The sequence below is a fragment of the Podarcis pityusensis genome, assembly GCF_964106645.2.
Source record: "Podarcis pityusensis genome assembly, chromosome: Z".
NCBI classification, from domain to species: Eukaryota; Metazoa; Chordata; class Lepidosauria; order Squamata; family Lacertidae; genus Podarcis; species Podarcis pityusensis.
The window spans coordinates 8405028-8431849 of NC_138044.1; the positions used below are offsets into that span (position 1 = coordinate 8405028).

The 26822-nt window shown below is 44.2% G+C and overlaps 1 protein-coding gene and 2 long non-coding RNA genes across 3 annotated transcripts in view; 1 reads left to right on the forward strand and 2 right to left on the reverse strand.

Annotated features, from left to right (window-relative positions):
- Positions 1 to 1983: 1983 nt before the first annotated feature.
- Positions 1984 to 10033, reverse strand: LOC308468649. The gene is made up of 4 exons (XR_013981770.1): positions 9938 to 10033; positions 7552 to 7601; positions 4340 to 4465; positions 1984 to 3327 (listed from the first exon to the last, which is right to left on the reverse strand). It is a non-coding gene; the product is annotated as an uncharacterized lncRNA (long non-coding RNA).
- On the forward strand, positions 5171 to 25532 carry TNFSF15 (TNF superfamily member 15). The gene is made up of 4 exons (XM_080991019.1): positions 5171 to 5608; positions 18352 to 18406; positions 20725 to 20757; positions 21891 to 25532. The coding sequence occupies exons 1-4, from the start codon at positions 5429 to 5431 to the stop codon at positions 22337 to 22339; spliced, it is 717 nt and encodes a 238-aa protein (XP_080847145.1). The 5' UTR covers positions 5171 to 5428; the 3' UTR covers positions 22340 to 25532.
- LOC308468668 overlaps positions 23360 to 26822 on the reverse strand; it is a 64601-nt gene continuing 61138 nt past the window's right edge. Inside the window, exon 2 of the long non-coding RNA XR_013981797.1 lies at positions 23360 to 24355. This is a non-coding gene — a long non-coding RNA (uncharacterized lncRNA). The remainder of the gene's footprint in view (positions 24356 to 26822) is intronic.

Below are 26822 nucleotides of genomic sequence, written 5' to 3' on the forward strand. Positions count from 1 at the left end.
CAGCAGCCAGACTGGTGACTGGGAGTGGCCGCTGAGATCACATAACACTGGTCTTGAAAGACCTACATTGGCTTACCGTACATTTCCGAGCACAATTCAAAGTATTGATATTGACCTTTAAAGCCCTAAACGGCTTCGGTCCAGTATACCTGAAGGGGCGTCTCCACCCCCATTGTTCTGCCCGGACACTGAGGTCCAGCGCCAGCGGCCCTCTGGCGGTTCCCTCACTGTGAGAAGCCAAGTTACAGGGAACAAGCAGAGGGCCTTCTTGGTAGTGGCGCCCGCCCTGTGGAACGCCCTCCCGCCAGATGTCAAAGAGATAAATAACTATCTGACATTTAGAAGACATCTGAAAGCAGCCGTCTTTAGGGAAGTTTTTAATGACTGATGTTTTAATGTATTTTTAATCTTTGTTGGAAGCCGCCCAGAGTGGCTGGGGAAACGCAGCCAGATGGTCGGAGTATAAATAATAAATTATTATTATTATTATTATTATTATTATTAGTGACCTGCAAGCAGCACACCTAGAGGCCATATTCTGCTTCTTTTTCAAGCATATGCCACCAGCTCATTATATATACAGATTTCTCTCACACACACACTCACTTGAGTGGAATTCACCCTTCCAATTTTTTGCTTGTTGATGCTGCCACAAGATTTGTTCCAGGTTCACAGTGAAATAGAATAAAACTTTACTGCATGTTCTGTACTGTAGGTAGCTGGGATGTCAAATTCATAATACTATGCATAGAGAAAGTACATTGAAGGAAAGACGTGCATGCGTGCACATTTGACCATTTCAAGTTTTTGGGCGCAGGAAGAACAGATGGATTCTAAATGGATTCTTTGTGTTGTCCTTTTTTAGATAAGGATGCACATTCAAGTTTAATGTGACTGTGCACATAGGTGCAAGAGCAGGCACATACGCAGAATTCTGTAAGAGCCTCTCTGCTGTTTATCTGTGAGTGGAGACTGAAAATTCCACTGGTGCTTGAACTGCTGATCAAGGCGCACACAGCACCAAAGGAAGAAGACAAAACTGACAAGAATCACCTGCCCCTCTTTTTCCAGCAAAAGTGTCTGATGAAAGGAATTCTGCCTATAGGAGTTCTGGCTCCAAAACTGTGGATTTTTAGAGATCATCCCAGGATGCAATGTGTCATAATGGCACATGAACCAACAACAATGTAAATAATTTGTGGCTCTCTGGATGTTGCTGAGCTACAATTTCCACCATCCTAAACTACCGGCCATGCTTTCTGGGATTAATGGGTGTTGTAATTCTGCATCATCTGGAAGGTCACCTGTTCCCCATGCCTGATATACAGTTAGAGTAGAAAAGTGGGAGAGATGTGAAAATCTGTAGAAATCTGGGGATAAATTTGATCTGGTTGGCATTTAAAAGCAAGCCTACCTAGTTCCTGTTACTCATTCTCCTTTTCCAGAACTTCAAAATGGACCAATGATTGGGCTCAGTACCAGTACAAGGACAGTGTTTTCTACATGGGAACTGTCATCATTTAAAAAGTTTGTCACACATGGAGCAACTGGTATCTCTTATCACATTTTGATAGTTAACAAAGGTGATTACATAGAATGGGAATTAATTGTAAAAGAGATGACAGAAAACATTAGAAACAAATAAAATGGGGCAGGGAATGGAGATATATTTTCCACTAATGTGGCCCTATCTACTGGAGTAAATATAACTTTTAAAAAAGTCATAGAGTAGGTATGTGACCTCACTCCGTTTGCCAAAAATGTATCACAGAATAATTGATGCAGGAAATGTGGAAAGAGGGTGGTGGATTCCATCCAAATATGGTAAACCAAAAATTGCGAGGGTGGAGGAAATACTGCATTCATACAGAAAATGGATTGGATATCACATACCAATGAATGTCTTACAAATTCTTTGAATTATCTCTAAAGAAAGAGAGAGAGATGTCCAACCAGACCATCATGATTTTGTAGGCATTATGTTAACTGCAGCTAAAATGTTGATAACAGTTAAAGTGTATGCCCATGTGGTTCCAACTGAACAAGAGTGCTTTAACAAATTATGATAATTTGCCAAAATTTACTGAAATGTTCTATTTTCAAAAAGGAAGAGAATGGATAAGGCTTTTAATGACTCCCTCTACTGTCAGAGGCAGCATGTCTCTGAATACCAGTTGCTGGGGATGACAAATGGGGAGTGTTTTTGTTTCACTCAGGTACTGATTTTGGTTTTCCCAATAGTATGTAGGCGGCTACTGTGAGAACATGATACTGGACCAGTTCGGCCTTTGGCCTGATCCAGCAGGGTTCTTCTTATGTTAGTACAGCAGGTGTACCAAGGGGAATGAGAATGAGGGCCAAAAGAGTGGCAGGATAGCTATAGTAAACACGAACACTCTGTTTTCATGTACTGAAAAATATGTGCTAAGATTTGCAACACGTTTAGCTGGGCACAATGAATTTTGGCATGACTTCCATTCATAGTAGTTATTTAAGAGACTAAATGTTCACCTCTTGTTTGCTTTATCTCTAAACTAAAAAGTCCCAACCACTGCCAACCTTTTTTCATAGGAAAGTCACTCCACCCCCTTGATTATTTTAGTCATCCAAGTAGGGTGGATTCTAATCTCCATTCCCAATGGGATAGCTTTGGGTGGTGTTTTGAGGTAAGACGCTCATGAAATTAGCACTCTATTGACACTAGATGGAAAATGCAATGAAAACCTGACATTCACTACCACAAGAGATAGTAATGGCCACCAACTTGGATGACTTTAAGAGAGAATTAGAAAAATTTATGACCTTTGCATAAATGAGCCAGAGGGATTACTCAATTCCAGCTGTGTATATGTGAAAAACCTTTTCCTGCTATGCCTTCTTCAAGTCAAAGACATCCACTTACTGAGGAATCAGTCTGGACAGAATGTCTAGTTCTTACATTTAAGTGCTAAATCCAAGAACTGTCAGCTTTTTTGCTTCATGACTGTGGATCTGAGAGAGCAACAGCTTTCAAATTCTCCCTCTGAGAAGTCTTCTGGTCTTCATTTGTCTCAAGCTCTGGGATTTTTGTGCATGCTAGAGGATGGATCTGGGCTAGATCTTCCACCCACTGCAATGAAAGGTCAGCAATTCAAAAAATGTTCCTTTTCCCTGTTGCTGAAGCTTTGGCCTTTCCGCTCAGTCATCTTGCTGAAGCTGTTGTTCTACCAGAAGGCTGGTCCACTAGGGCAAATGAGGTATGACTCCACCAACCTCTGTATAATTTTACCTAGCTCTCATCTTCCTGCTTACCTGCCTTCATACTTACATCCAGTCCAAGGGGTGGCACTGTGGGTAAAAGATGACATGACAGAAGTTTATAAAATTATGTATGGCAAGGAGAATGTGAAGAGAAAAATGTATCTGTCATTCACATTAGAACTTGTGGACATTCAATGAAGTTGAATGCTGGAGAATTCAAGGCAGAAAAAAGAAAGTAATTTTTTACTCAGTTTTTTACTCAATTAAACTTTGGAACTTGCTCCCCCAGGAGGCAGTGAGCATCACCAATGTAAAGGTAAAGGGACCCCTGACCATTAGGTCCAGTCGCAGACAACTCTGGGGTTGCGGCGCTCATCTCGCTTTATTGGCCGAGGGAGCCGGCGTACGGCTTCCGGGTCATGTGGCCAGCATGACTAAGCTGCTTCTGGCAAAGGGAAACACCATTTACCTTCCTGCCAGAGCGGTACCTATTTATCTACTTGCACTTTGATGTGCTTTCGAACTGCTAGGTGGGCAGGAGCTGAGACTGAGCAACTGGAGCTCACCCCGTCGCGGGGATTTGAACCGCCGACCTTCTGATCGGCAAGTCCTAGGCTCTGTGGTTTAACCCACAGCGCCACCAGCGTCCCTATCACCAACTTCGTTGGCTTTAAAAGAGGATTAGGCAAATTCATGGATGAGAGGTCTATTAATGGCAACTAGCCACAGTGGCTCTGCTCTGCCTCCAGTGCCTCTCAATACCAGTGGCCAGAACCCTCATGAGGAGAGAGTGCCTTTGAGCTTGTGTTCTGCTTGAGGGTTTCCCACAGGCGTCGTGCTGGTAAGAACAGGATGCTGGGTTAGATAGGCCCTTGGCCTGATCCAGCAGCCTTGTCTTTTGTTATTAACACAAGACTATGCATGAGTGACAGCACCCCTTCAAGTGGTCTAGCACCGTCAGCAGAGTGCCAGAGGCAAGCAAGTGCTGATGAGTCGGCTGAGGGTGGAAGAGAGCCTAGAACAGAGGTGAGGCTGCTGTCCTGGCCCTGGCCTGTAAGTTAGGTTAAAATGGGTGGGTGGATGTTTAATCATCACTTACTGTCAGTGTTCCAAGAAGGGCCTCCTCCTGACTGGCTGGTGATGTGGTGTGGTTAAGCATCCCTAAAATGTGTTCTTCAAGGGCACAAACTCATCCACTTTTTCATCCGACAGGGTTGGATGGATCCTGCAGGAAGATAAGTAGTGTTTGTTTGTTTTTTAACCCCTGTGCATTCACCATCCATGTATAAAATGACCCCCAATTTTAACCACAAAAAATTAGGGGGGGATACTGTCTTATACCCAGAAAAATACAGTATGTTTTCACACAGCACACAGGTATGATATGGAATTTGCTCCCACTAAATGTGACGGCCACCAGCACCTTTCAAAAATGATAAAGGTGTCAATGGATGCTACTCGTAGCCATAATGGCTTTGTTCTCCCTCCACTGTGGAGGGCAGTATGCCTCTGAATACCAGTCAATGGCAATCACAAATGGGGAGATGTGCTGTTGTGCTCAGGTCCTGCAGGCAGGCAGGCTTCCCATAAGTATCTGTTGGCCACTGAGAAATCAGGGTGCTGCACTAAACAGGTTCTTGGTCCGATGCAGCAGGGCTTTTCTTACATTCTTAAAGGTGAGAATAATTTGAAAGACCTTGGGCCTCTTTTATTAAGAATCTGAAAGAGGTGTATGAGCTTTAGATAAGATAGGAAACGAGACAGAGACTGAGAAAGGCACCTGGAAAATGACACTCCAGCTAGTCTCAGCGGAAGCTCCTGCCGCTGCCCCACTCACTGCCTCCCTCATTCGCGTTTCTCCCTTCCCCTCGGGGACTTTCCTCCGACTTCCTCCTTCCTAAGTGCCATCCTCCCCAGCCCAGGCGTTAGGGAAAGCGAGCCGATTCCCGCGTAGGTGTGGCATCCTGGCTGAGATGGAAGGGTGTGTCTCCCCCCTTAACTCCACGTGCCCTCTAGTCGCGTCGCGGAGTGGGATGGCTCTCGCGCTCTCCCCCCCCCCTCTCCTCCTCTCTCCACCCTGGAATATACAGGGCTATATAATGGGTCCCCAATCAGGGCCCAGAAGACATTTGCTATCCCCCCTCCCCCATTGGCTCGGTGATATTCAGAGCCTGGGGAAGACTTGGCTATGGACGGGGCGCGAATGCAGCAATTGGCGGAAGAGCATTACGGGTACAGGTGGGAGCGGCTGGCGGGCGACTTGCGGAGGCTCCAGTGCCTGGCGCTTTTTTGTCTCCTGCTTCTTGTTCTCTTGGCTATGCCCGTGATTTACCTGCTGGGCAGCAGCCTCAGGTGCAAGCAAGACGAGGTAAGGAATAATACAAGGACCTGCTTTTTACACTGTAGCGTATGTACTGACCGGCATCGGCTCCCCGGGGTTTCAACACGGGATGCCCAGTATTTATTTGAACGTGGGACATTCTGCATGCAAAGCAGATGCTCTTACGCTGAGCTCCCGCGCTTCCCCAAATCAAAGGGTAGGTTGTCTCTCTGTGGGCGGGATTTATCAGAGAAAGCTGCCGAGTCAGGCCATGGATCCGTCTAGCTCAGAACTTCCAGCAGCGCACCCTCCAGTGTTTTAAGGCAGAATCCTTGCCCCCTTCCCCCACTCGTACTGGGAGATGCCCGGGACCTGGGACTTTGGGACACGCAAAGCAGGTACTTTCTCACTGAACGATCAACATGTAAATTCCATGCTGAACATTCTAACTTGTTTTTATTCGTATTTTGATCCGTCTGTAGGCTGACTTGCCATTATCGTTTTCTGTTAAGAGGTATTGGAATGATTAAATGGTCTATTTACTCTGTTAAGTAAACAAACAAATAAACAATGCGGAAACCCACGGAGGGATCTTTGGCTAGGGAAGCTGTGGAGCGGGTGGGGCTCCACAGATCCGAGTCCCAAAGAAATGTTGTGGACCAGAGGAGGTGGAAGCTTGTTTCTCTCTTCACAATTGTGGAATCCGGAAGTGTAGTTGGAAAGTTACTCTTCCCTTCGTTCGTTCATTCATTCGTTTCTCCTCTGCTTCTTGTCATGGCGATGGCTGTTTGTGTGTTTTTAGGGGCATGCTTGTAGGATGAAGTTTAGACTGCAATGCGCTCCAGTAATTTGCTCATCTCCAGCATAAGGGAGCAGGTCGCTGTTGTTACTGCAAATTTCAAATGTGTGCGTGTGCTGACTACCATAGATGGGAGGGTGGGCTTTATCAGCCCATGGGTTGCATTCACTTTTTGTCAGTATTCTGGGGTGTACATGTGAGGGGGTGGGAGGCCAGAGGCGATGCAGGCGAAGCAATGAATGTCCGTTTTACCTTTAAATAGTAGACTAGTTTGTACACAAACTTTCACACCCCTCTCTATCCTCCAAGTAGAAGGCATCATTCAAGGATACAGTCAAGCCAGTTAAAGACACTCTCTTGGGGAGAGGGGGTGCATCTGGGTAGGCATGGTGGTGTGGGGAGGAGTCCTGAGGGCTGGACAGAGGAGCTTTGAGGGCCACCTTTGGCCCCAAGGTTTGAAATTCCCCACTCCTGTTGTAGATCAAAGATGCCACTTTTGTTATTCACAATAGCCCTGCAAGGTGACTTAACTGAGATGGCTCAAGAAGTAACCTGCCAAATTAAATTACTGAGTCACCCAGTTCAAGATGAGTAATTCTTATCAGACTCACTCAGCTCTGACAGGGGACACGACAAGGTACCCCTGGACCTGATTAGGGGAGTGGAATTCTGTCCCCAGTGGAATCATTATATCAGGGCAGGAATACTTTTTTGAAGTGGACTTTTTCTGGAGGGCCCCAGACTCAAGGTGTGTGTGTCTGTGTGTTGTGTCCTCATCTCCCATGGAAGACTTGAGGTATAAAAGGTTGGACAATATAAAGGTCTCTGATCCAGAAAATCAGAAACCTGCAACCTCATCTGGTATGTTTTATCACCACTGTTGGAGAAGGCCAGCCTCTGAATATAGTTCCTGGGAATCACATGAGGAGAGTTGCAATTGCACTTGGCTCCTGCTTACAGGCTTCACAGAGGCAGGTTGGCCACTTGCGAGAATAGTCTGCTGGACTTTGGCCTCATTCAGCAGAACTCTTTTGATGTCACTAAGCTTTGTGACACAGACTTTTTGTGGTGCTTCTAGCAGTGAGGTTCCAGATGATGGTTGGGTGATGCTAGTGGTGATGCTATGGAATGTCCATAAACATTCAATTGCTTGGGTAATATAGCAGCCAAGAATAGGATGTTCAAAACTCACCTTCCACAAGAAGGCTTGCTTTGACAGTTTGGTCAGCTGTGAGGCAGGAGCTGTGTGGAGCAGACAAAAGGTTGGAAAAGGTGAATGGGACATGGTCCCAGAAGAGATAGTAGGTGAGGCAAAGATCCCACATGCAGGATGGCTGGAGGAGAGGGGCAGATTCAGCAGTGGAGTGAAATATGAGAAGGGTGATAGGATGGAGCTAGAACACAATGAGTTAAAAGAGCCCACTGAACTTCCATACCTTGACAGGGATCCTGCAATTTGGAGAGAATCCTAACATGCACAGAGATCCAGAAATGAGAGCCAGGAGGTTACCTGAAACACATACCGTATTTTTCACTCTATAAGACGCACTTTTTCCCCTCCTAAAAAGTAAGGAGAAATGTGTGTGCATCTTATGGAGCGAATGCAGGCTGCGCAGCTATCGCTGAAGCCAGGAGAGCAAGAGGGATCAGTGCGCGCCAATCCTTTTTGCTCTCCTGGCTTCAGCGATAGCCATGCAAAGCCTCTTGAGCGCAGCGGGAGCGTTCCTGCCTCTTTGCTCAGGAGGCTTTGCATTGAGGCTTCCCTCTTGCTGTGCTGGCTTCTGGCCTAGCCGTGCGCAGCCTCTTCCGGGCAGGGGGGGCCTTCATCCTGCTGGCCGTGAGAGGCTTCGCGCAGCTATACCATAAGCCAGGACAGCAAGAGGGATCGCTGCACAGTGATCCCATTTGCTGTCCTGGCTTTGCTGCATGAAGCCTCTTGAGGGCAGGGGGAGCCTTCATCCCGCTGCCCTGAAGAGGCTTTGCATGGCTATCCCATAAGCCAGAACAGCAAGAGGCTATCCCAGAAGCCAGATCCCTCTTGCTGTTCTGGCTTCTGGGATTCAGAATAATTTTTTTTCTTGTTTTCCTCCTCCAAAACATAGGTGCATCTTATGGTCTGGTGCGTCTTATAGAGCGAAAAATACAGTATATTTAATTTCCATAGTGCCCCACACCTTTTTTCTGGTCTCTCCATGCTTTTGCATTTCCACGGAGTGGCCTGGTTCATGCATCACCCGTACCCAGGAGTGGGGAACTTTCATTTCAGCCCGGGGGCTGCATTTCCTTCTAGGCAGCCTTCTAGGGGACACATGAGCAGGATTAGAGGCAAAAGCTGACAAAGCAACACATGTAAAATTTACCTTTGTGCAGTTGGCTAGTTTCCACACCTTCTCCTCTCCATCCCCCATCCAGGCAAGCAAGAGGCATCATGGGAATCCAAGGAACACATTCCAGCCAGGCAAAAACACTCAGGGTGCAGTCCAAGGCAAGTCAGAGGTGTAGTCTGGGATGAGTTACAAGGGACAGAAAGAGCAGCCAGGGAAGGGGCACATTTCCCCAAGGTTCCATACCCTTGCACTTAGCCAAAGTTAAACCACAGTTCATTATGCAAACTGCAAATCATCACAAAGAAGATCAAGCAAAGAGGGCTTGTTTTGTCGGAGCATATGCCCTACTTAAAAGGGACGTGGGTGGCGCTGTGGGTTAAACCACAGAGCCTAGGACTTGCTGATCTGATGGCCGGCGGTTCATTTCCCTGCGATGGGGTGAGCTCCTGTTCTTCGGTCCCAGCTCCTGCCAACCTAGCAGTTCGAAAGCACGTCAAAGTGCAAGTAGATAAATAGGTACTGCTGCAGCGGGAAGGTAAATGGCGTTTCCTTGCACTGCTCTGGTTCTCCAGAAGCGGCTTAGTCATGCTGGCCACATGACCCGGAAGCTGTACGCCGGCTCCCTCGGCCAATAAAGCAAGATGAGCGCCGCAACCCCAGAGTCAGCCATGACGGGACCTAATCATCAGGGGTCCCTTTACCTTCACCTTTTATGCCCTACTTAACTCCCCATGTGCTTCATATTATCTACCCAACATCCCAAAAGAATTCGTAGAGCTGTACTGCTACCATTGCCTCATCAGATCTCCCTGCCCCTTCCTATTGGCTGGCTGCAAAGGTGTGGAAATTTTCTCAAGAGTTCTTTGCCCACTCTCCTCAAGAGCACTCAAAAGATTATAGCAGCCTAGGGTTTCTTTAACCCCTTCCTTCCACTGCTCTACATTATTCCCTTGCGCGCGCAACCCCCCCCCCCCAATGTTATACTGTAACATGACTCCATTACTTTCCCATTTAGATACTATATCATCTTTCCCCAGATAGGGGAGCTGCATGAATATAACCCATTAGAGAGTATATAGTCTAATATTATTTCAAACATTCTGCAAAAAATGTTGGAGAGCAGGGACTTTTTCTTGCTCTGTCCTCCTCTTGGGGCCAAGCCTCGCACAGGATTCTGCTGTTGCTCAAGCACCAGTTAGCGTTGGTCAGTACCCACACCTTACATTTAAGGCACTCTTATCCCACTTTAACATACCTGGAGAATCCTGGGAACTATGGTTTGCTGAGACTGGTGGGAACTGTAGATCTGTGAGGTCTGTACCCGTAACAAACAAGAGTTCCCGTGATTTTTTTGCAGGAAGTCATGACTGATAAAGTGGAATAAGAGTTTGTTGTTTGGGGCAGATGTGACCTTAGACTCTGAGCTTCTCTACATTTCTTCTTCTCTCACTGCTCACTCCCCACCACCACAGGAAAACCACTCTTTAGCACTCAGTTGGAGCACTCTTGGGAAAGGAGTGGAGCAGAGAGAAGACCACTTGGGCCTGTGTCTAGAAAGCATGGGTCAAGTGGAAAACTGTTCACACCTGTGCTTTCTAAGCACGGGACTAGCAGAAGTGTGGACTTGTGGTGTAGTGGTTAAAAGCGGTGGACTCGTAATCTGGTGAACCGGGTTCGATTCCCCGCTCCTCCACATGCAGCCCCTAGGTGACCTAGGGGTATTCACACTTCTCTGAAGTCTCTCAGCCCCACTCACCTCACAGAGTGTTTGTTGTGGGGGAGGAGGGGAAAGGAGATTGTTAGCTGCTTTGAGACTCCTTAGGGTAGTGATAAAGCGGGATATCAAATCCAAACTCCTCTTGAGACTTATATAGCAGCAAGTGGTTCTGTCTAACTTTACTGAAAGGGGCTTCTTCAGTTAAAGGGGCCCAGCCTTCTCCAACTGTTTTTTCCACTTCAAATTAGCAGGGAAGGCTGGCTGGCTGCATGAGGGCTTCTGTGATACGAGAGTCCTCAGGGTCAGAGTATGGCAACATTACACCCTTTGGCTGGCATGGCGCCAGCATCACGAGATCCTCTCATGGATGTCCTTCTGGGGCTGGCCCTCTCTGTAATTTCCCTTTCTGACTCAGACTCCTTGACATCCCATGAATGAGGGGAATCCAGTGCCAGGGTGATGAGACATTTTATTTTCAGGCAGGATTCCATGCTCCTGAAAACTGTTGCATGAGGGAAGGGGATGAAGGATGTGACTACATAGTGTGCACAGGTTTCAGGGAATGTCCAGGAGAGTGGGTGGATTGTGGTGCTGATGCTGCTACGATCACCTTACTTCATCTACCTTATCTCCTCTCCTGTCTTCCCCCAGTGTTGGTGCTTCCAATATGCCCCCCTCCCCCCCCCCCGCCACAAAAACCCTTTCCCCTTGCAATCCAGATTTGGGACTTTCCAACATGTGTAAACTTAAGGCTGCCCAGCCCAGTCGGTGAAAGTCATTGAGCAAAACACAATTTCTAACCACCACCACCCCATTGACTAGCATCCTTATAGCCTGGTGGGTGATGTGGGTGGGGTAAACAAACAAGCTACACCTAAGCCATAGTTAAGGAACTGTGTGAGTTTGCACCTATCACTGAACCATAGCAAAGTTCAGTAAGCCAACAACAAACCATGGTTCCTTTTGGCTAACAAACCATAGTTAAAGGGCTGGGCTAGGCGGTAATGGTTTAACAGCAAATAGTTATTTAGTAATAACTAATAAATAGGTTTATTAATTATTTAGTAACGAATAAATTGGGATTTATTAACTAAACTTTATTTAATGGTTTAACATTGTGTGCAAAGCATGCAAATACTGTGGTTTGCTTTTCCAAATGACTTGTATGTGTGGGGTTTTATTATTACCCCCTACCCCCTCAAAAAATCTGGGCAATCACTTTCATAGACTGAGGAACATTTTAGGAGTGCTGCAGTGTTAGCACATATCTGCACAGCTGTGTGCACCCTCTGTATCTCTCCTGCCTGCCTGTACTGCTCAAGTTTGCACCTCCACCTGTTTATTCCCTGCCCCCAACAGAAAGTGAAATTGGGTAGCAGCAGTGCTTTTCTTCCAGAAAAAAAAGGTGCCAGTACTCACCATGAAGTTGTTACAGTAAGTGCCACGCTTTTAACCAGTGCTTTTCTTCCAGGAAAAGAAAGGTGCTAGTACTGCGTACCCTTGAGTGTCCCCAGATAAAAAGCACTGGATAGCAGTGTATATACAAAAGGCCTGGAGAAAAGTGTCACATTGGCATATGTACAGCCACATCAAGAATCAAACATGACAGATTACCATGACTGGTATTCAAATAATGTGTACTCAGTGGAGACCCATTGAAATTAATTCATCTAACTCAACCGTACTTTAAGATGTGCTTATTCAGTTTTCAAAAACAACAATTTGTTGTTGTTGTTTAGTCGTTTAGTCATGTCCAACTCTTCGTGACCCCATGGACCAGAGCACGCCAGGCACTCCTGTCTTCCACTGCCTCCCGCAGTTTGGTCAAACTCATGCTGGTAGCTTCGAGAACACTGTCCAACCATCTCGTCCTCTGTCGTCCCCTTCTCCTTGTGCCCTCCATCTTTCCCAACATCAGGGTCTTTTCCAGGGAGTCTTCTCTTCTCATGAGGTGGCCAAAGTATTGGAGCCTCAGCTTCACGATCTGTCCTTCCAGTGAACACTCAGGGCTGATTTCCTTAAGAATGGATAGGTTTGATCTTCTTGCAGTCCATGGGACTCTCAAGAGTCTCCTCCAGCACCATAATTCAAAAGCATCAATTCTTCGGCGATCAGCCTACTTTATGGTCCAGCTCTCGCTTCCATACATCACTACTGGGAAAACCATAGCTTTAACTATACAGACCTTTGTTGGCAAGGTGATGTCTTTGCTTTTTAGGATGCTGTCCAGGTTTGTCATTGCTTTTCTCCCAAGAAGCAGGCGTCTTTTAATTTCATGACTGCTGTCACCATTTGCAGTGATCAAAAACAACAATATGCAAACAATAAAGAAACAATGAACAAGGGCTGTGTGAAGCACATATTAGGCTTGCCACCTGTCCTGTATAATACAGGATTGTCCCGTATTTCAATGTAAAATGCTGCATCCTGTATTGATACAGTTTTGACCTGTATATCAAGTCTTCTCTCTCTCTTTCTGCCAAGTTAGGGATTCTCTCCAAATGCATTTGTTTGAAAGGGTGTGTGAAAGGTCATATATTTAAGCTCTGGGTAGCCAAGCACAGACAGATTTTAAAATTCATGTGTATGTGTGTGTGTGCACGTGTTTGTGTGTTACAAATTCCAGAGATGCCATCCTGTTAGGCTGCACGAGATTGTAATGGATTGCTTTGAAGTCACTTTCAAACCAGATGGGAGGGGGGAAATCACCCCAAACTGCCCTGCCCTGCTCTGTCCTGTATTTTGCGGGAACAGAGGTGGCAAACCTAAGCACACTATTGAAGTTTGAATAAAATAAACAGAAGGTTTAGTACACTTGCAGACACCACAATAAAATAGATTCTGTAAAGGGACATATTGGAAGCATGAGTCACATATCAACAAGGGAGCCTTCCACATAGAGGTGTATATTGTTGTGGGCCTATTAATTTCAAAACTTATACAGTAAATGGAGACTGTGCAACATTAAAATAGTCTCACAACCAACCCGTGATGGGATCAGACAAGACAATATCCAGCATCAGGAACCAAGCAAGACAGATGACTGTGGGTGGTATTCAACTAATGTTTATTCAGAGTAGACCCATTAAAATTAATGACCTAACTCAGACATCTTCATTAATTACAATGGATCTCCTTTGAGTAAAAGTTAGTTGAATTACACAGAACTTCTTCCAGGCTTGGGACATGCATTTGGGGGCCTACTTCTTAACCCCCCCAAAAAAATATTTGTATGGTGGCACAGCTGCTGTTGTGACCTGCCTTAGATCAGGCCACAACCTGATAGTGGATACTGGATGAGTAGTTGAAGACCAATGCAGCAGCAAATACTGCTAGATGTGGTGGGTTCAGGAATGATTTGGACTAAGTTCTGCTTAGAGTAGATCAGAATGAACAAACCTAAGCTAGCCATGCCCATCAATTTCAATGGGTCTATTCTGAGTAGGAATAACCTGGGATAAAATCCTTTGCTTGGTTATCTTATTCATAATAAATACCAGCACTCAGCATGTTTCTGTCATTTATCAATATGCAACTCATGTAGGAGTTATTGCATAAACATCCGTTGGCAATTAGCATGAGCAGAGGTCACACCGCAAATGAGATTGCTCATTAACTTTCTACAATGCTTTCATTCAAGGAAATGCAAGCATATTGGTGTCATGTGTGGAGCTCTGTAACCTGGGTCTCTGCCAAGGGTGGAAGCTTGTTGGCCCAGCTGAGCATAAACCAGGGAACTGAACTTCCTATTTATGTCATGGATAAACTCCATCAGCGGATGTGGGTGGTTGCATTCTTTATTTAAGTGTTAGAGAAATTGTGTAAATAATGCAAGTGGAGCCTAGAGCAAAAAGTTCTGATAGCAGTTTACTGAACAGATGGAACAACAAACAGTGCATACCTATTTGAGGAGAAAGGAACAGACAGGTTTTGTCTTTCAGTTAAGGCCTTGTACATAACAGGGGGGGGGGGCATATAACTAAAAACACAGGGGAGAAAACTTCCTGAGAAATACACAACCAACCAGAGCACATGCTAGCTCACATCACTCTACCTTGTTGCTAAGCAACATCTCCACACACACCCCTCTTGACTAGTGGACTTAACCTTTAAATGACATACTGCATTATCTCTGCTGGTGTACTTTCTACATAAATAATAATAATAATAATAATAATTTATTATTTATACCCTGCCCATCTGGCTGGGCCTCCCCAGCCACTCTGGGCGGCTTCCATAAAACCAAAAATACAGTAAAATCACACGTTAAAAACTTCCCTGAACAGGGCTGCCTTAAGATGTCTTCTGAATGTCAGGTAGTTGTTTGTCGCTTTGACATCTGCTGGTACTCATAAAGTACTCATTGGTGCAGGAGATCCACCCTGATCCTAAACATAGTCTTTTCTGCTGATTTTCCCTGGTGGAGAAGGGATTGCTGCCCCATGGGAAACATTTCAGGTATTCAAAATGTTTGTGTCCTTGCGATTTGGGAGTAGTGGGTCACCTAATACATGTATGTATGTATGTATGAGCGAATACTAAGATTCATTAACTTTCTAATTTGGATCTTGTTTCCTACCAAAGCAGTGCTTTTTCTTAGTTTGTAAATCATTTTAATTTTGACTCTTGTCAATACAGATAAAGTCCATCATTATTATTGAAATTGTTCATGAAGACTTTTAAAAAGTATTCAGACTGAAGTGGAAATGTGAAGAACAGAATTTAGGACTGGGCATACAAAAACCGAGTAATGTAAAACCAACTTTGATAGATTCATCCATCCTTAGTCAGAAATGCAGATGGAAAGGCAAATAGAAATCAATCAAGTGGTCTGTTCACAGCCATGATTTTCAAACCAAAAACTTCACATGGTGTCAATAGCTCAGACAACACTTCCCCTGTCTTCTTCCCCACCCACTCCAGTGCTGGCAGGGGGTAAGTCCCCTTTGTGGTACAATCAGCCCATTCAGTGCACTGACTGGTTTTGTAAATAATGGTCAGTGAAACTGTGCCTCCCCTCCCTGATACCCTTGGACTCCAATTTTCATAATGGCCATTGCTCAGGGATGAAAGGAGCTGGAGTCCACCACCATCTGGAGGGTGACCTTGAAATTATTTATTAAATTTATATACCATCCTTCATCAAAAGACCACAGCGTGGTTTAGAAAGCAGAACACAAATGGCAGCATGTAACATCTATACAATATAAAACTCAAGGCAGTAATATAAATACCATAACAGTAATGAGAAATAGATAATAAAATACGGATTCTCCTAAAAGAGAATCAGCAGCAGGATATCTTAAATACAAAAAGTCCTGCTGCTTCTTGTACAGCCAAGTTCTATATGCAATACCTGGAGCAGACGGTCGCTTTGAATCTACAGTCCCTTTCTCAGGTAGCTGTTATATTATGAGTGATACTCAGGCACCGTCTACATGTTACTAATCCAGATTGCCCAGTGGATAACGATGGTGATGACAATATGATTGCATCTTACACACATTTTAACTTGTGTGATTTCAACCTTAAGTGGTTGCAGGCAAACTGGCCGGCTGAAACTGCACACGTTAAATGTGCTTAAAGGGCTTAAAAACTATTCTTGTGTTGTGTCTGCTTGAGGTTTCCAAACGTGAAAAGAAAATGAAGGCTCTCTGCCTTGCTTGGTGGCAGGGAGAGGCACCAAGATTAAGTGCTGAACTACTGCACTTAATCTGATCTGGTGTGAAATCTGGTTTCCCTGCTCAGTTACCAGCTGTAAAGTGATGTCTAGACTCTAGGGGTTAAAAGTTAACTGCATGTACCAGGTGTCCTGTCCTCATGCCAGATGGGACTCGCCTGCATTCCATCTGTTTGGTAAGCACAGCTGTAGGAAGCAAATGACAATTTGTAATGCCTGTGTTGTTGTCGGGGGAGGTGGTGTGTGTGAGGGGGGGGGCAGGGATTGACCAGTATAAATATGAACTGGACTGGAATGTGTGGGGTTTTATTTTTGCTTGGTGCGATTTCTCTAGCCTTTCAGCAGGCACTGAAAATAGTACATACAGTGAAGGTGTCTGCCTGATGTCACTTAGGCAGGGAGTTCCAGAGTGTAAGTGTTGCCACACTAAAATACCAATTTCTTACAAATGTGGAACAGGTATTATGGGGCAGTGTAACGATGCCAGTTCTGCAGACAGACGTGGTAGAGTGAGTATATTTGGGGTAAGGTGATCTTGCAGGTAAACTGGTCTGAAGTTGTTGAATAAATCCAGGGGTGGGGAACATTTTCAGCTCCTGGTGGACAACTTTGGCTGGGTCCCCCCCCCCCCCCACTTTGCAGTGAAAATTGAATTGAAGCCACAGTGCTGATGACTTTCCTAGCCAATCCAAGTGGGGCTTGATTTTCACTATCCATAATCCTTACGCCAAAGAATAAACGGACACAAATCTGACATCAAGAATCACAAGACAGAGAAACCAGTAGGAGAACACTTCAATCTCCCAGGACATTCTATACAAGATCTCAAAGTAGCTGTTTTACTACAAAGGAATTTCAGAAATAGACTGGAAAGAGAAGCTGCTGAATTGCAACTCATTACCAAACTTAAAACCATGGAGAGACCTGGTTTGAACAAAGACATTGGATTCTTATCCCATTATACATGACTAAGCCATTTCTCACCTTCTCACCCCTTGCCTTTTCCTGTAAGACCCATTACAGTCGTTAAGAGTCGTCAGCAGGCTCATCCCAGCTATCTGCCTATCTCCCATTCCCACCACCCTTCTGAGTAATACCCCTCCCCACCTTCTCACTATATAGAAGGATCTGGCAACTTCTGTTTCAGTGTATCTGAAGAAGTGTGCTTGCACACGAAAGCTCATACCAAGAACTAACTTAGTTGGTCTTAAAGGTGCTACTGGAAGGATTTTTTTGTTTTGACTATGGCAGACCAACACGGCTACCTATCTGTAACATAATCCTACTGATACACTGCAGAGTTCCTGAAACTCCAGAGTGAAGCTGAATTCAGACCCTGTTTTTTGAAGGGGTTGTGTGCTCCCAGGTGGAACCAATCCCAGAGGTGCTTGGATTTGGTGCCCTGTTTAAAAGGTGCCAAACACAGCCTCAGTTTGCCAAGGAGCAATTAGGAATATGTTTCAAGGCTCCTGGTGGCTCCTTTGCACCCGTGTTGTTACCTGTCCTGTGCCTTATTTATCTAATCCCAGTGTAAAACAAACTGGCAGTGATCTACCCATTGACATTGGAGGGAGGAGGAGTGTGCGTGTGTTGGGGGGGTGTATTGCCCAGAGTTGTTGAGCTTTTAGGGGGTAGGATTGACCAGAGTTCTTCAGCTTTTATTTGCTAACTTTCAGTAAACTTTATTTAATTCCACGATCGATAAGGGTCCCACGATCTACCAGGATCAGCCAGGGATCTACCAGTAGATTGCAATCTACTGGTTGGACATGTTTGATTTAGAGCATCTACACCCTAATATTTGGCCAAAAAGGCTCACAGTGTGGCTTAGGTAAAGGGACCCCTGACCATTAGGTCCAGTCGTGGCCGACTCTGGGGTTGCGGTGCTCATCTCGCTTTATTGGCCAAGGGAGCCAGCGTACAGCTTCCGGGTCATGTGGCCAGCATGACTAAGCCACTTCTGGTGAACCAGAGCAGCACACAGAAACGCCGGAGCGGTACCTATTTATCTACTTGCACTTTGATGTGCTTTCGAACTGCTAGGTTGGCAGGAGCAGGGACAGAGCAATGGGAGCTCACCCCATCGCGGGGATTCAAACCACCAACCTTCTGATCGGCAAGTCCTAGGCTCTGTGGTTTAACCCACAGCGCTACCCGCGTCCAGTCAATTAAAACAAGACATTGCCCGCCTACAGGCTCCCCCCCTCTCTCTCATGCATTAGAGATGCCACACTGCTGAATTAATCACTTGTGCATTTTCCTTTACAGATGTCACCTGAAACACTTCCTATATTCCAGAAACAAGAGGCCTCTCCTGCAAATTGTGAGTTTGCTTAAAAGAAGAAGAAGAATTGTAGTGTTTGCTTTGTGTTCTGAATAAGATTCTCCCTGCAGCAAATTTCTCCAGGCAGTAGCAGGCATTGGCAGAATAGGAGCATAGGAAGTTACCTTATAACAAATGACATCCCAAAAGACATGAAGAGAATCTTTTTATATGCAACAGCTGCCACAAGGTTATTGACTGCAAAAAATTGGAAGTCAGAAGAAGTACCAACATTGAACTATTGGCAAAATAATTTTTTTGAAATGATTGAATTAGCAAAAATGACGGCAACACTTAGAATGCAATCTAATCAAAATCTCAAACAGGAATCGAAATGTGTAGAAGAATACATGACCAAAAGATGCTCCAACAAGAATTTATTGATATGTATAGACTGATTTCATTAAGCTAAACTAAGCTAAGCTAAGCTAAGCAGATATATAAGATTGAATATTTAATTATTAAGATACAAAATTACAATCTCAATAATAAAGTTACAAAATAATAACAAGGAAGTCACTCATGAGTGGAGGGAAGACACAGGGCAAGAAATAAGAAATGGATAAATGTTGGTGCATAATGAAATGTGAAAATGTGAATTCACGAATATAATGTATATGTATCAATATGTAAAGATTTCATATATGTATTGCAACATTAATAATAAATAAATAAAGTGCAAAAAAGGAAGTTACCTCAAACTGAGTCAGAACACAAGACCATCTAGGTCATTATTGCTACACTGACTGGCAGCAGTTCTCCAGTGTTTCAGGCAGGGGTCTATCTTAGCCCTGCGTAGAGAAGCCAAGGATTAAACCTGGAACCTTGTGCATGCAAAACAGCTGCTCTCCCACTGAGCTACAGCCCTTCGCCCATGATGCTTAATTGTGGGGAAAGCTCACGGTGAAAACTGTGCTTGAGGTGATATCACAGCTTGGAAGGGGGATGCATTCTCCATGGCAGGAATGGGAAACTTATGTGGCCCTCAAAATGTTGTTGAACTCTGTTGCAGGGGGTTGGATTCGATGACCCTTGGGGTCCCTTCCAACTCTAGAATTCTGTGATTCTGTGGGCTAGGGTTGATGGGGGTTGAAGCCCAACAGCATCTAGGGGGCCATCCTCCCTGTCCAAAAAGGAGCATAGCCCTGGACTGCAGAGGTTCAGGGGCCTCAGTTCACTTCCAACATGTGCTATAGCAAGTTGCTCCTTAGGAGGTCTCTATGGTGCTGTGCAACCCGTGCAAAATGCAGACCATCCATTTCTACATCATCTCCAATTAGGGGCTATCAGACCTCCAATAACAAAAAAACACAGGACAGTCTGCTTGATGGTCAACAAACCAGTATTGATTGAGAGCTAGTGTGATGTAGTGGTTAGACCAGAAATAGCCAGCAGGTGTCCTCTAGGTGTTGTTGGCCTGCAGCTGCCATCATCCATGACCATCCATTGGCCATCTTGGCTGAGGTTGTTGGCAGGTGTAATCCAACACTATCTGGAGGGTACTCTGTTAGCTCCCCAGGATTAGAAATTTGGTCTGGGGTCTGGGAGAGCAGGGCTCAAAACCCCACTCAGCCATGGAGCTCATTACATCACAACCATGTAAGGTAGATTATGCTGGGAGTAATCAGTGACTGGCCCAGAGTCACCCAGTGAGCTTCATGGCCAAGTGAGGATTTGAACCCTGGTTTCCTCCAGGCCCTAGTCCACCACACTAACCATTACACCTCTGGATGGGTGATAAGCCAAGCTGCCTTTAAAACTCTGTTTGTGCCTCTGCAGCCAGGGATAGGCAGAAAACATTGTTCTTGACATTCTGTATCACTCCCTGCCTACTTATTCAAGGGACAGGTTTCTCAGGAATTCTCCAGAGAGCTTATTTCCTGAACCATAGTGAGAAATCCCATTATTTATTGACAGATGAGAATAAATGCACTACATTTAAGGTTTCTATGCTCTCCTTAGCTGGTGATCACCTGTGCTAAAACATACTTCTACACTGCTTGCACCTTTGTGAAGATCAATGATTTATAGGAAATAGATTTGACTGGCACATTTACAGAAAGTTCAACAACCATGGCATTCCAAAAAGGTTGCCCTCAAGGGAATGTAGTCCTGAAGTTTAAAACAGTTCTCCACTCTTTTATTATGGGATGGCAATATACATTTGGCTCCAGGATCGCTGGGCTCACTCAACATCTGGTTAGAGGGGCAATGTATGGTTTATCCAGAAGAAAGTAAGGATGTACAAGATTGTGGTCTTAGAGTGCATTAGGTAATTCATTCTCTCTCCCTTTCTGTCTCTCTCTCTTACGTTGCAGATTCGGAAAGCAAGCCAAAGATCCACCTTTCAGGTAATTTTTCACTTTGCAGTTGTTTCTCCTCCAAAGCTTTATGTCTCTGGAGTGTGTTCCTTCCACTTTCAGAAGCCCATCAGAATAGAAAGGTCTCAAGAATAGCCCCTGGTAGTGTTCAGTGGTATTAAAATACATTATGCAAAGCACAGTTGTCTGGAAATATGGTACTGTGCATGTGTTTAAAAGAACAGCATACACTTCTTGCAGTGGCTAGATATGGTAGGATGGTGAAACTATTAAAGTGGTGGCTGATGCTCATTGAGATTGGTAGGGCAGAGGTTGGGGAGCCCAACATTAGGTGGTGTAAAAGCCAGTGACAGGAAAAGTCAGAGCCAGTGCCATGTGGAGCCAACTAATATTAGTTTTGTCCCCATACTCCTCCCAGCTGAGTTTTACAAGGAGAACACTGAGACTAAAGCAGAGGAAGCTGAGGGGCTGTGCCACCCCCTTGACTGGTGGGTGGGGTCTGGCTATGGGCAGGCAGAGATTGGCATGCCAAAATCCTAATGGCCCACTAGAACTACAGGACCCCTCTTCTAGGTTTTCAGTGGGCAACACTAAACAGAAATAGACCTGAGAAAATATGGAGAGGATTTGGAAGGAAGAGAGAGAGAGACAGACTGGATATAGTACAGAATGGAGAGACAAAGTTACCAGTCTAGTGAAATGAACCCACTGGTTCAAGTTTCATGCACCACTAAATTTAGAGAAATGCAAATCTTGAGTGACCCTTGCATTTTTGACAGTGTTGTGTTTCAGGAAGTGCAGTAGGTAGGTTTACATTAGGATGCAACCTAAACTGAATCTATCTCCTATCCATAGACTCAGGTAGGCTCACCTGGGTTCAGGTGGGACCTCTGGTGTTCATCTGAGTTTGTGGCAGGGAACCAGTGACCCTCCATTACTCATCAGCCTCAGCCACCACAGCCAACTGCCAGAGATTATGGGAGCTGTTGTTCAGAAATATCTGGAGGTACACATTTTCTTCCCCACTCCTGGGGTGATGGTGATGATTTGGGGCTGAATCTGAATAACAGGCTAGAAAGTCACAAAAGCCATCAGCCTCTTTGAATGTTTTTAGCCCTCAGTGAGAGCATATAACTAAATTGTTTTGCTTTGTCTTATCACAGCCATCAAGCAAAATTCATCCTGTGCCAACAATGTGCTTCCAATCTTAGAGTGGACAGTTCGCAGAAATGAACAGCACAGTCCAATGAAGTATTTCAATGGTTTCTTGGTGATCCCAAAAAATGGATATTACTTTGTCTACACTCAGGTCACTTTCCGATGTCCTGATGGTACATGCGAAAACATAGAGTACTGTGGAAAGAAAGGTGTGGATGTAAGAAACGTAATGCAGGTGGTTTCATTGAAGAGCCCAAGCTATCCTGCACCTCGCCCAATCATGAAAGGTGAGAGTTCCATTGACAATAATGGAAAATGGAAGAAAACAATTTATGTTGGAGGTATTTTCCAGCTATGGGAAGATGACACACTCATGGTCAATGTCAGCAATCCTGCACTGGTGGGATTTGGTGGTGAAGGAGACATAACCTACTTTGGCGCTTTCTTAATCTAGCTGCCCATTTGAAACCATGGATTCTCCCACTTACAGACCAGAATTTCCACAATGCAGTGTAATAAAAGGATGCTACCTACAAATGCTTCCAGAAATTTCCTCTACTGACATGGCCTTGATGGGGAAGTTCCAAAGTACTGGTCTTGTTTTCTGAAGTGGAGTTGAGGGATCTGGAATCCTTCCATGTCACATAAATGCTGGTTTTGGATGTATTCTGTCTGCTCAGCTCCCTGAGCTTTCAATTCTTTCAGGATATTTGTATCATGCACACACTGAACTGCTAATCCACAACTTAGACCATAGGAAATTGCCAATTCTACTCTGAGCCCATTGGTCCATCTGGCTCAGTATTGTCTACACTAACTGACAGCAACTCTCCAGGGTTCCAGGAATGGGGTCCTTCCTATCCCTAACTGGAGATGCTGGGGACCAAACTTGAGACCTCCTGCAAGCAAAGCAGATGCTCTACCACTTATCTAGGACCTTTCCCTGAACTTCATTTGCTCACACATAGAGTTGTGTCAGGAGTCATTTTTAAGCAATAATTTTCTGATTTGCACATACACCACCACCAAAACAAACAAATGAAAAATAAACTTTTGGTTTGGTGTTTTACCAATGACTGGGAGAGTTCGTATGCACACTTTAGCACATAGATAAAAATACTATCACACACACAATCATAGAATTGCAGTTGGAAGGAACCCCAAGGGCCATCTAGTCCAACCTCCTACAATGCAGAAATCCTGCCCACAGCCATCTCTGGGTGGACTCAAACCACCAATCTTTCAGTTAGCAGCCAGACACACTAACGCATTGTACATCACTGGCAAAGTGTTGGTGTGGTGTTTTACCAAGGCTGAGAGTACATGTGCTCATGAATAAAAACATAGCATAAAAATAATATTGATAATATTATTGATAATAATATTGATTTCATCCAAAGACATTGTGAGACCTGAAGCACAGCACAGAGGAATAGCACAGATTTTGCTATGATTTATACTTGCTGATTTATTATTCACATATATGCCACTTCCAATGGGAAGGTCAATCTGTAAAAAAAATTAAAAAACAGAGGAAGGGGCAAAAGATCCAAGCTTTGCTCCCTTCCCATTTGGATGACACTATAGCAATACCCCTGATTCAATTGTATTTGTGATCACTATGAAGTTCAGTAGCATAGACAAGAGTGAATGCAGGTTCACTGAAGGGACTGGACCCTGTAACAATTTGTTCATCTTTCCAATTAGAAAGTTTGATGTATCCCAAATTATACTAGACCTCAAGTGTCAGAGTATGCAGAGAAGGGGTAAACAAAAACTCCATAAAGGAGCAGGAAAGGAAACATCTGCTGGCCAGTTTGAAGCTGCTACTCCCAAGATTATATTATCTGAAGCAGTTTCTTTGTGCACACATGTTCCTGTGCTTTTCACCCTGCTTGAAATTTCCCAAGCTCAAATAATGGTGCTATTGGCTTGAAACATGCCCCTTTCCCACATTCTGCTCTGGGACAAACAGAACACCCCCTCTGTATCTTTTATCCCAGTGCAGCTTCTGAACCCTCACCTGCCCCTTGAAATGGAATGGAAACCATTTCAGAACCTGTGGAGCTTTCAACATTTGTCTCCGTCATTGCATTGTACTGTGTTGACCCCTCGCCCTTTTTTCTTCTTTGTTCTTAGAGGGTGGGAAATGAAATGAAATAAACAATGCATGGAGATATACCTGGTTATGGGCTCTGTTTGCATGACTACAAGGAATTATGAGGAATCCAGCCTTGTAACTGGAACAGTTGTGCATCAGCAAGAAACTATAGGGCTATGTGCACATTGCTGTGAATCTTTCAGTGGAGAACCGTGGGACAAGGGAGAGAACTACAGGTCATAGCTACACTCTGAACCTACCGGTATATTAGATTGGTTCTAATTAACCATCATGGCATTCACTTACTCCACCCCAAAGATTTGAGATGTGCAGCATGGAAATTGGGTTTTGACCTATACCATATTATACCTGCTCGTATACATGCATCACTGCATGCAAAATGTGCCATTCCTTAGTTATTATTAGAATCAGAATGTATGCACAACCTTTCATTCCAGCGAGAAATACCAAGACAGAAATGCCAAGGCACAAACAAATACCAAAATAGCAAGAACAAAGCCAATCATAAAAATACAGAGTGGTGGCAGGTTCATCCACACTGCAAATTTCTGAGTAGTTTTATACCACTTGTACATTTCCTAGATGGAATCCTGGGGTTTTGTTAAAAATTCTCCTCCAAGAATTAACTGTGAAAGATTAGTAATCTGTGGCACCTGCTCTGCTCAGACTAAAATTGTGGGGTTGCCCCAGTGGAGAGTGAGTGACCCCTTAAATCAGCTCAGATCTGTGGTGTGGATATATCTCTAGGTACAGTACTTAAATGCCTTGGGGCACAAGACCCAAAAACAAATGTGTGTAAATGTAAAACAGGCGATAAGGTGTGACTGGAGTCTTAGCAGCACTGAGTATTACAGCATGCCCATCTGTCTGGTAAGCAAAGTATTGGAGGTGAGGATGAAAAGATCTGGGGCCTAGCACAATACCCTCAGGGCTTACGGCTCCCTAAACCACCCCTTAACAATATCCTTGTAATTAAATATGCCCCAAGAATATATCTCACTCTCTGTTGCACTATGACACCCTCTTGCAAATTAGTCCTTGGAACAGAGTTGTGAGAATGCAAAAAGGAAAAAAGGGGGGGAAGAGTTCCTATTTTACAGCATAAAATGACAGAATATATGGAAACTTCTTTGATGGATTGGGAGAACAAGTTTCTAGACATTATTAAGTCCAGGATAGCATGTGGGTATGTGAGCAATGCCTTCAGATTATTCAAAAGCCACAAGGATAATAGTTAGGAGTCGGACTCAGTATGCTGCATAGTTAACCGGGAGAACCCAGAAAAAAGAGCATTTATGAAACTGGTTCATTCAGTTTGGGGAAGGGAATGACTTGGTTTCTCTCCTTTTTCTTAATTTCCCTTTGAAACTATGGTTTTTAAGGTCTTTCAGGTTTGCTTCATGTACAAGAGGAAACAAACTAATGTAACTTCTGTTGACATAAATTCCCCACATGGTTTTCTGTTTCTGGAATACATGTTAGATGCTATTGTGTATTAAATATTTAAATAGATGATTTTTAAAAATTAGTTCTGTCATGGTTGTGTTTTTATTCAGTTTCCTCTATTCCTCAAAATAAACGTCTGAGGTTGACCCCAGAGATATTGAAGCAGCTGTTTAATTCTTACACAGCAAAAAAAACCCCACCATCAGCATAGATAAATCTTTGTTGTTAGCAAACCAATTTGATATACAGGTACTGAGGGAGGATTGGAAGAAAGAATTAGAGATCTCAATTTCCATCACAGAATGGGAAACTGTTTTAACTGCTATAACAAGGGTGTCTCTGGACCTTAAGCTGAGGCTCATACAATAAAAAATTATATTTAGAATATACTGGACCCTATTACATTTGTTTTAAAAAGGGCTATCTAAGGTATCTAACTGTTGGAGATGCAATAGGGATAATGCTTCTCTAGAACATGTGTTTTTTTCATTGTCCTATATTGAAAGATTTTTAGCAGAAGGTAACTGAAACAGAACTGTACAGAACAACCTTACTGGATAATTCCAGTTTAAAAGCAATCTACTGGGATGTTTGAAGTTTTTGTTATGCAAAACGCAGCTGGAAAACTGATGGTGGAGATGATGATGATGATAAGTGATTTGCAATATCTGTATGGCAGGGGGCAAGAAAATCAAGCAGGAGGGAAATAGCTCTCCTTTCTGTTCAGTTTCCCCAGATTTTCCGCTGCAGGTTCTTACTGCTCAGAAAATTGGATTGCAGTCGGTCAGATCGGCTTTCTTAGAATCGCATCTGAGCAATGGAAACCTCTCACAAACACACCTGAAATTACAATGCCTGGGCCACCCCTCTCCTTCAGACTGGCTGAGTTTCAGAACTCTCTTTCCCTGTGAGCCATAGGCCCCCAGAGAGCTATGCATTTCATTGTCTTGTAAACTGTCCAGGAGGAGAGCTTTTTCCACTGCAAAATATTATGCAATAGAAAATTGGCACAGTCACAGCAAAGGAGATGTGTGTGGGGATTCCCTGTCTCCCTTTTTCATGGATGTAGCCAGTATTTTTGTTAGGAGAGAAGACCTTTTGTGGGGCAGAACCTCAGTTGCCTATGTATTTTTATTGATTTTTATTGATATGGGGGTGGCAGCTGCCCCCCGCCGCCCATACTCTCTATACACTTTGGTTATTGAATCACCTGAAAAACTCCATGGAATGTCAGAGGGAAGGAAATAAGATATTAGTTCATACCAGCACTCCTACGCTTAACAGAAGACTAGGGGTATTATTATTATTACTATTATACCACATACAAACTTCAGTTAATTTATAATGTGTTACATTTATTTCTTTATTT

Coding starts and splice junctions, on each gene's coding strand:
- TNFSF15 (XM_080991019.1), top strand. CDS start 5,429: ATGGACGGGGCGCGAATGCAGCAATTGGCGGAAGAGCATTACGGGTAC. Junction 5,609..18,351: donor TCAGGTGCAAGCAAGACGAG/GTAAGGAATAAT, acceptor TTTCCTTTACAG/ATGTCACCTGAAACACTTCC. Junction 18,407..20,724: donor AGAGGCCTCTCCTGCAAATT/GTGAGTTTGCTT, acceptor CTTACGTTGCAG/ATTCGGAAAGCAAGCCAAAG.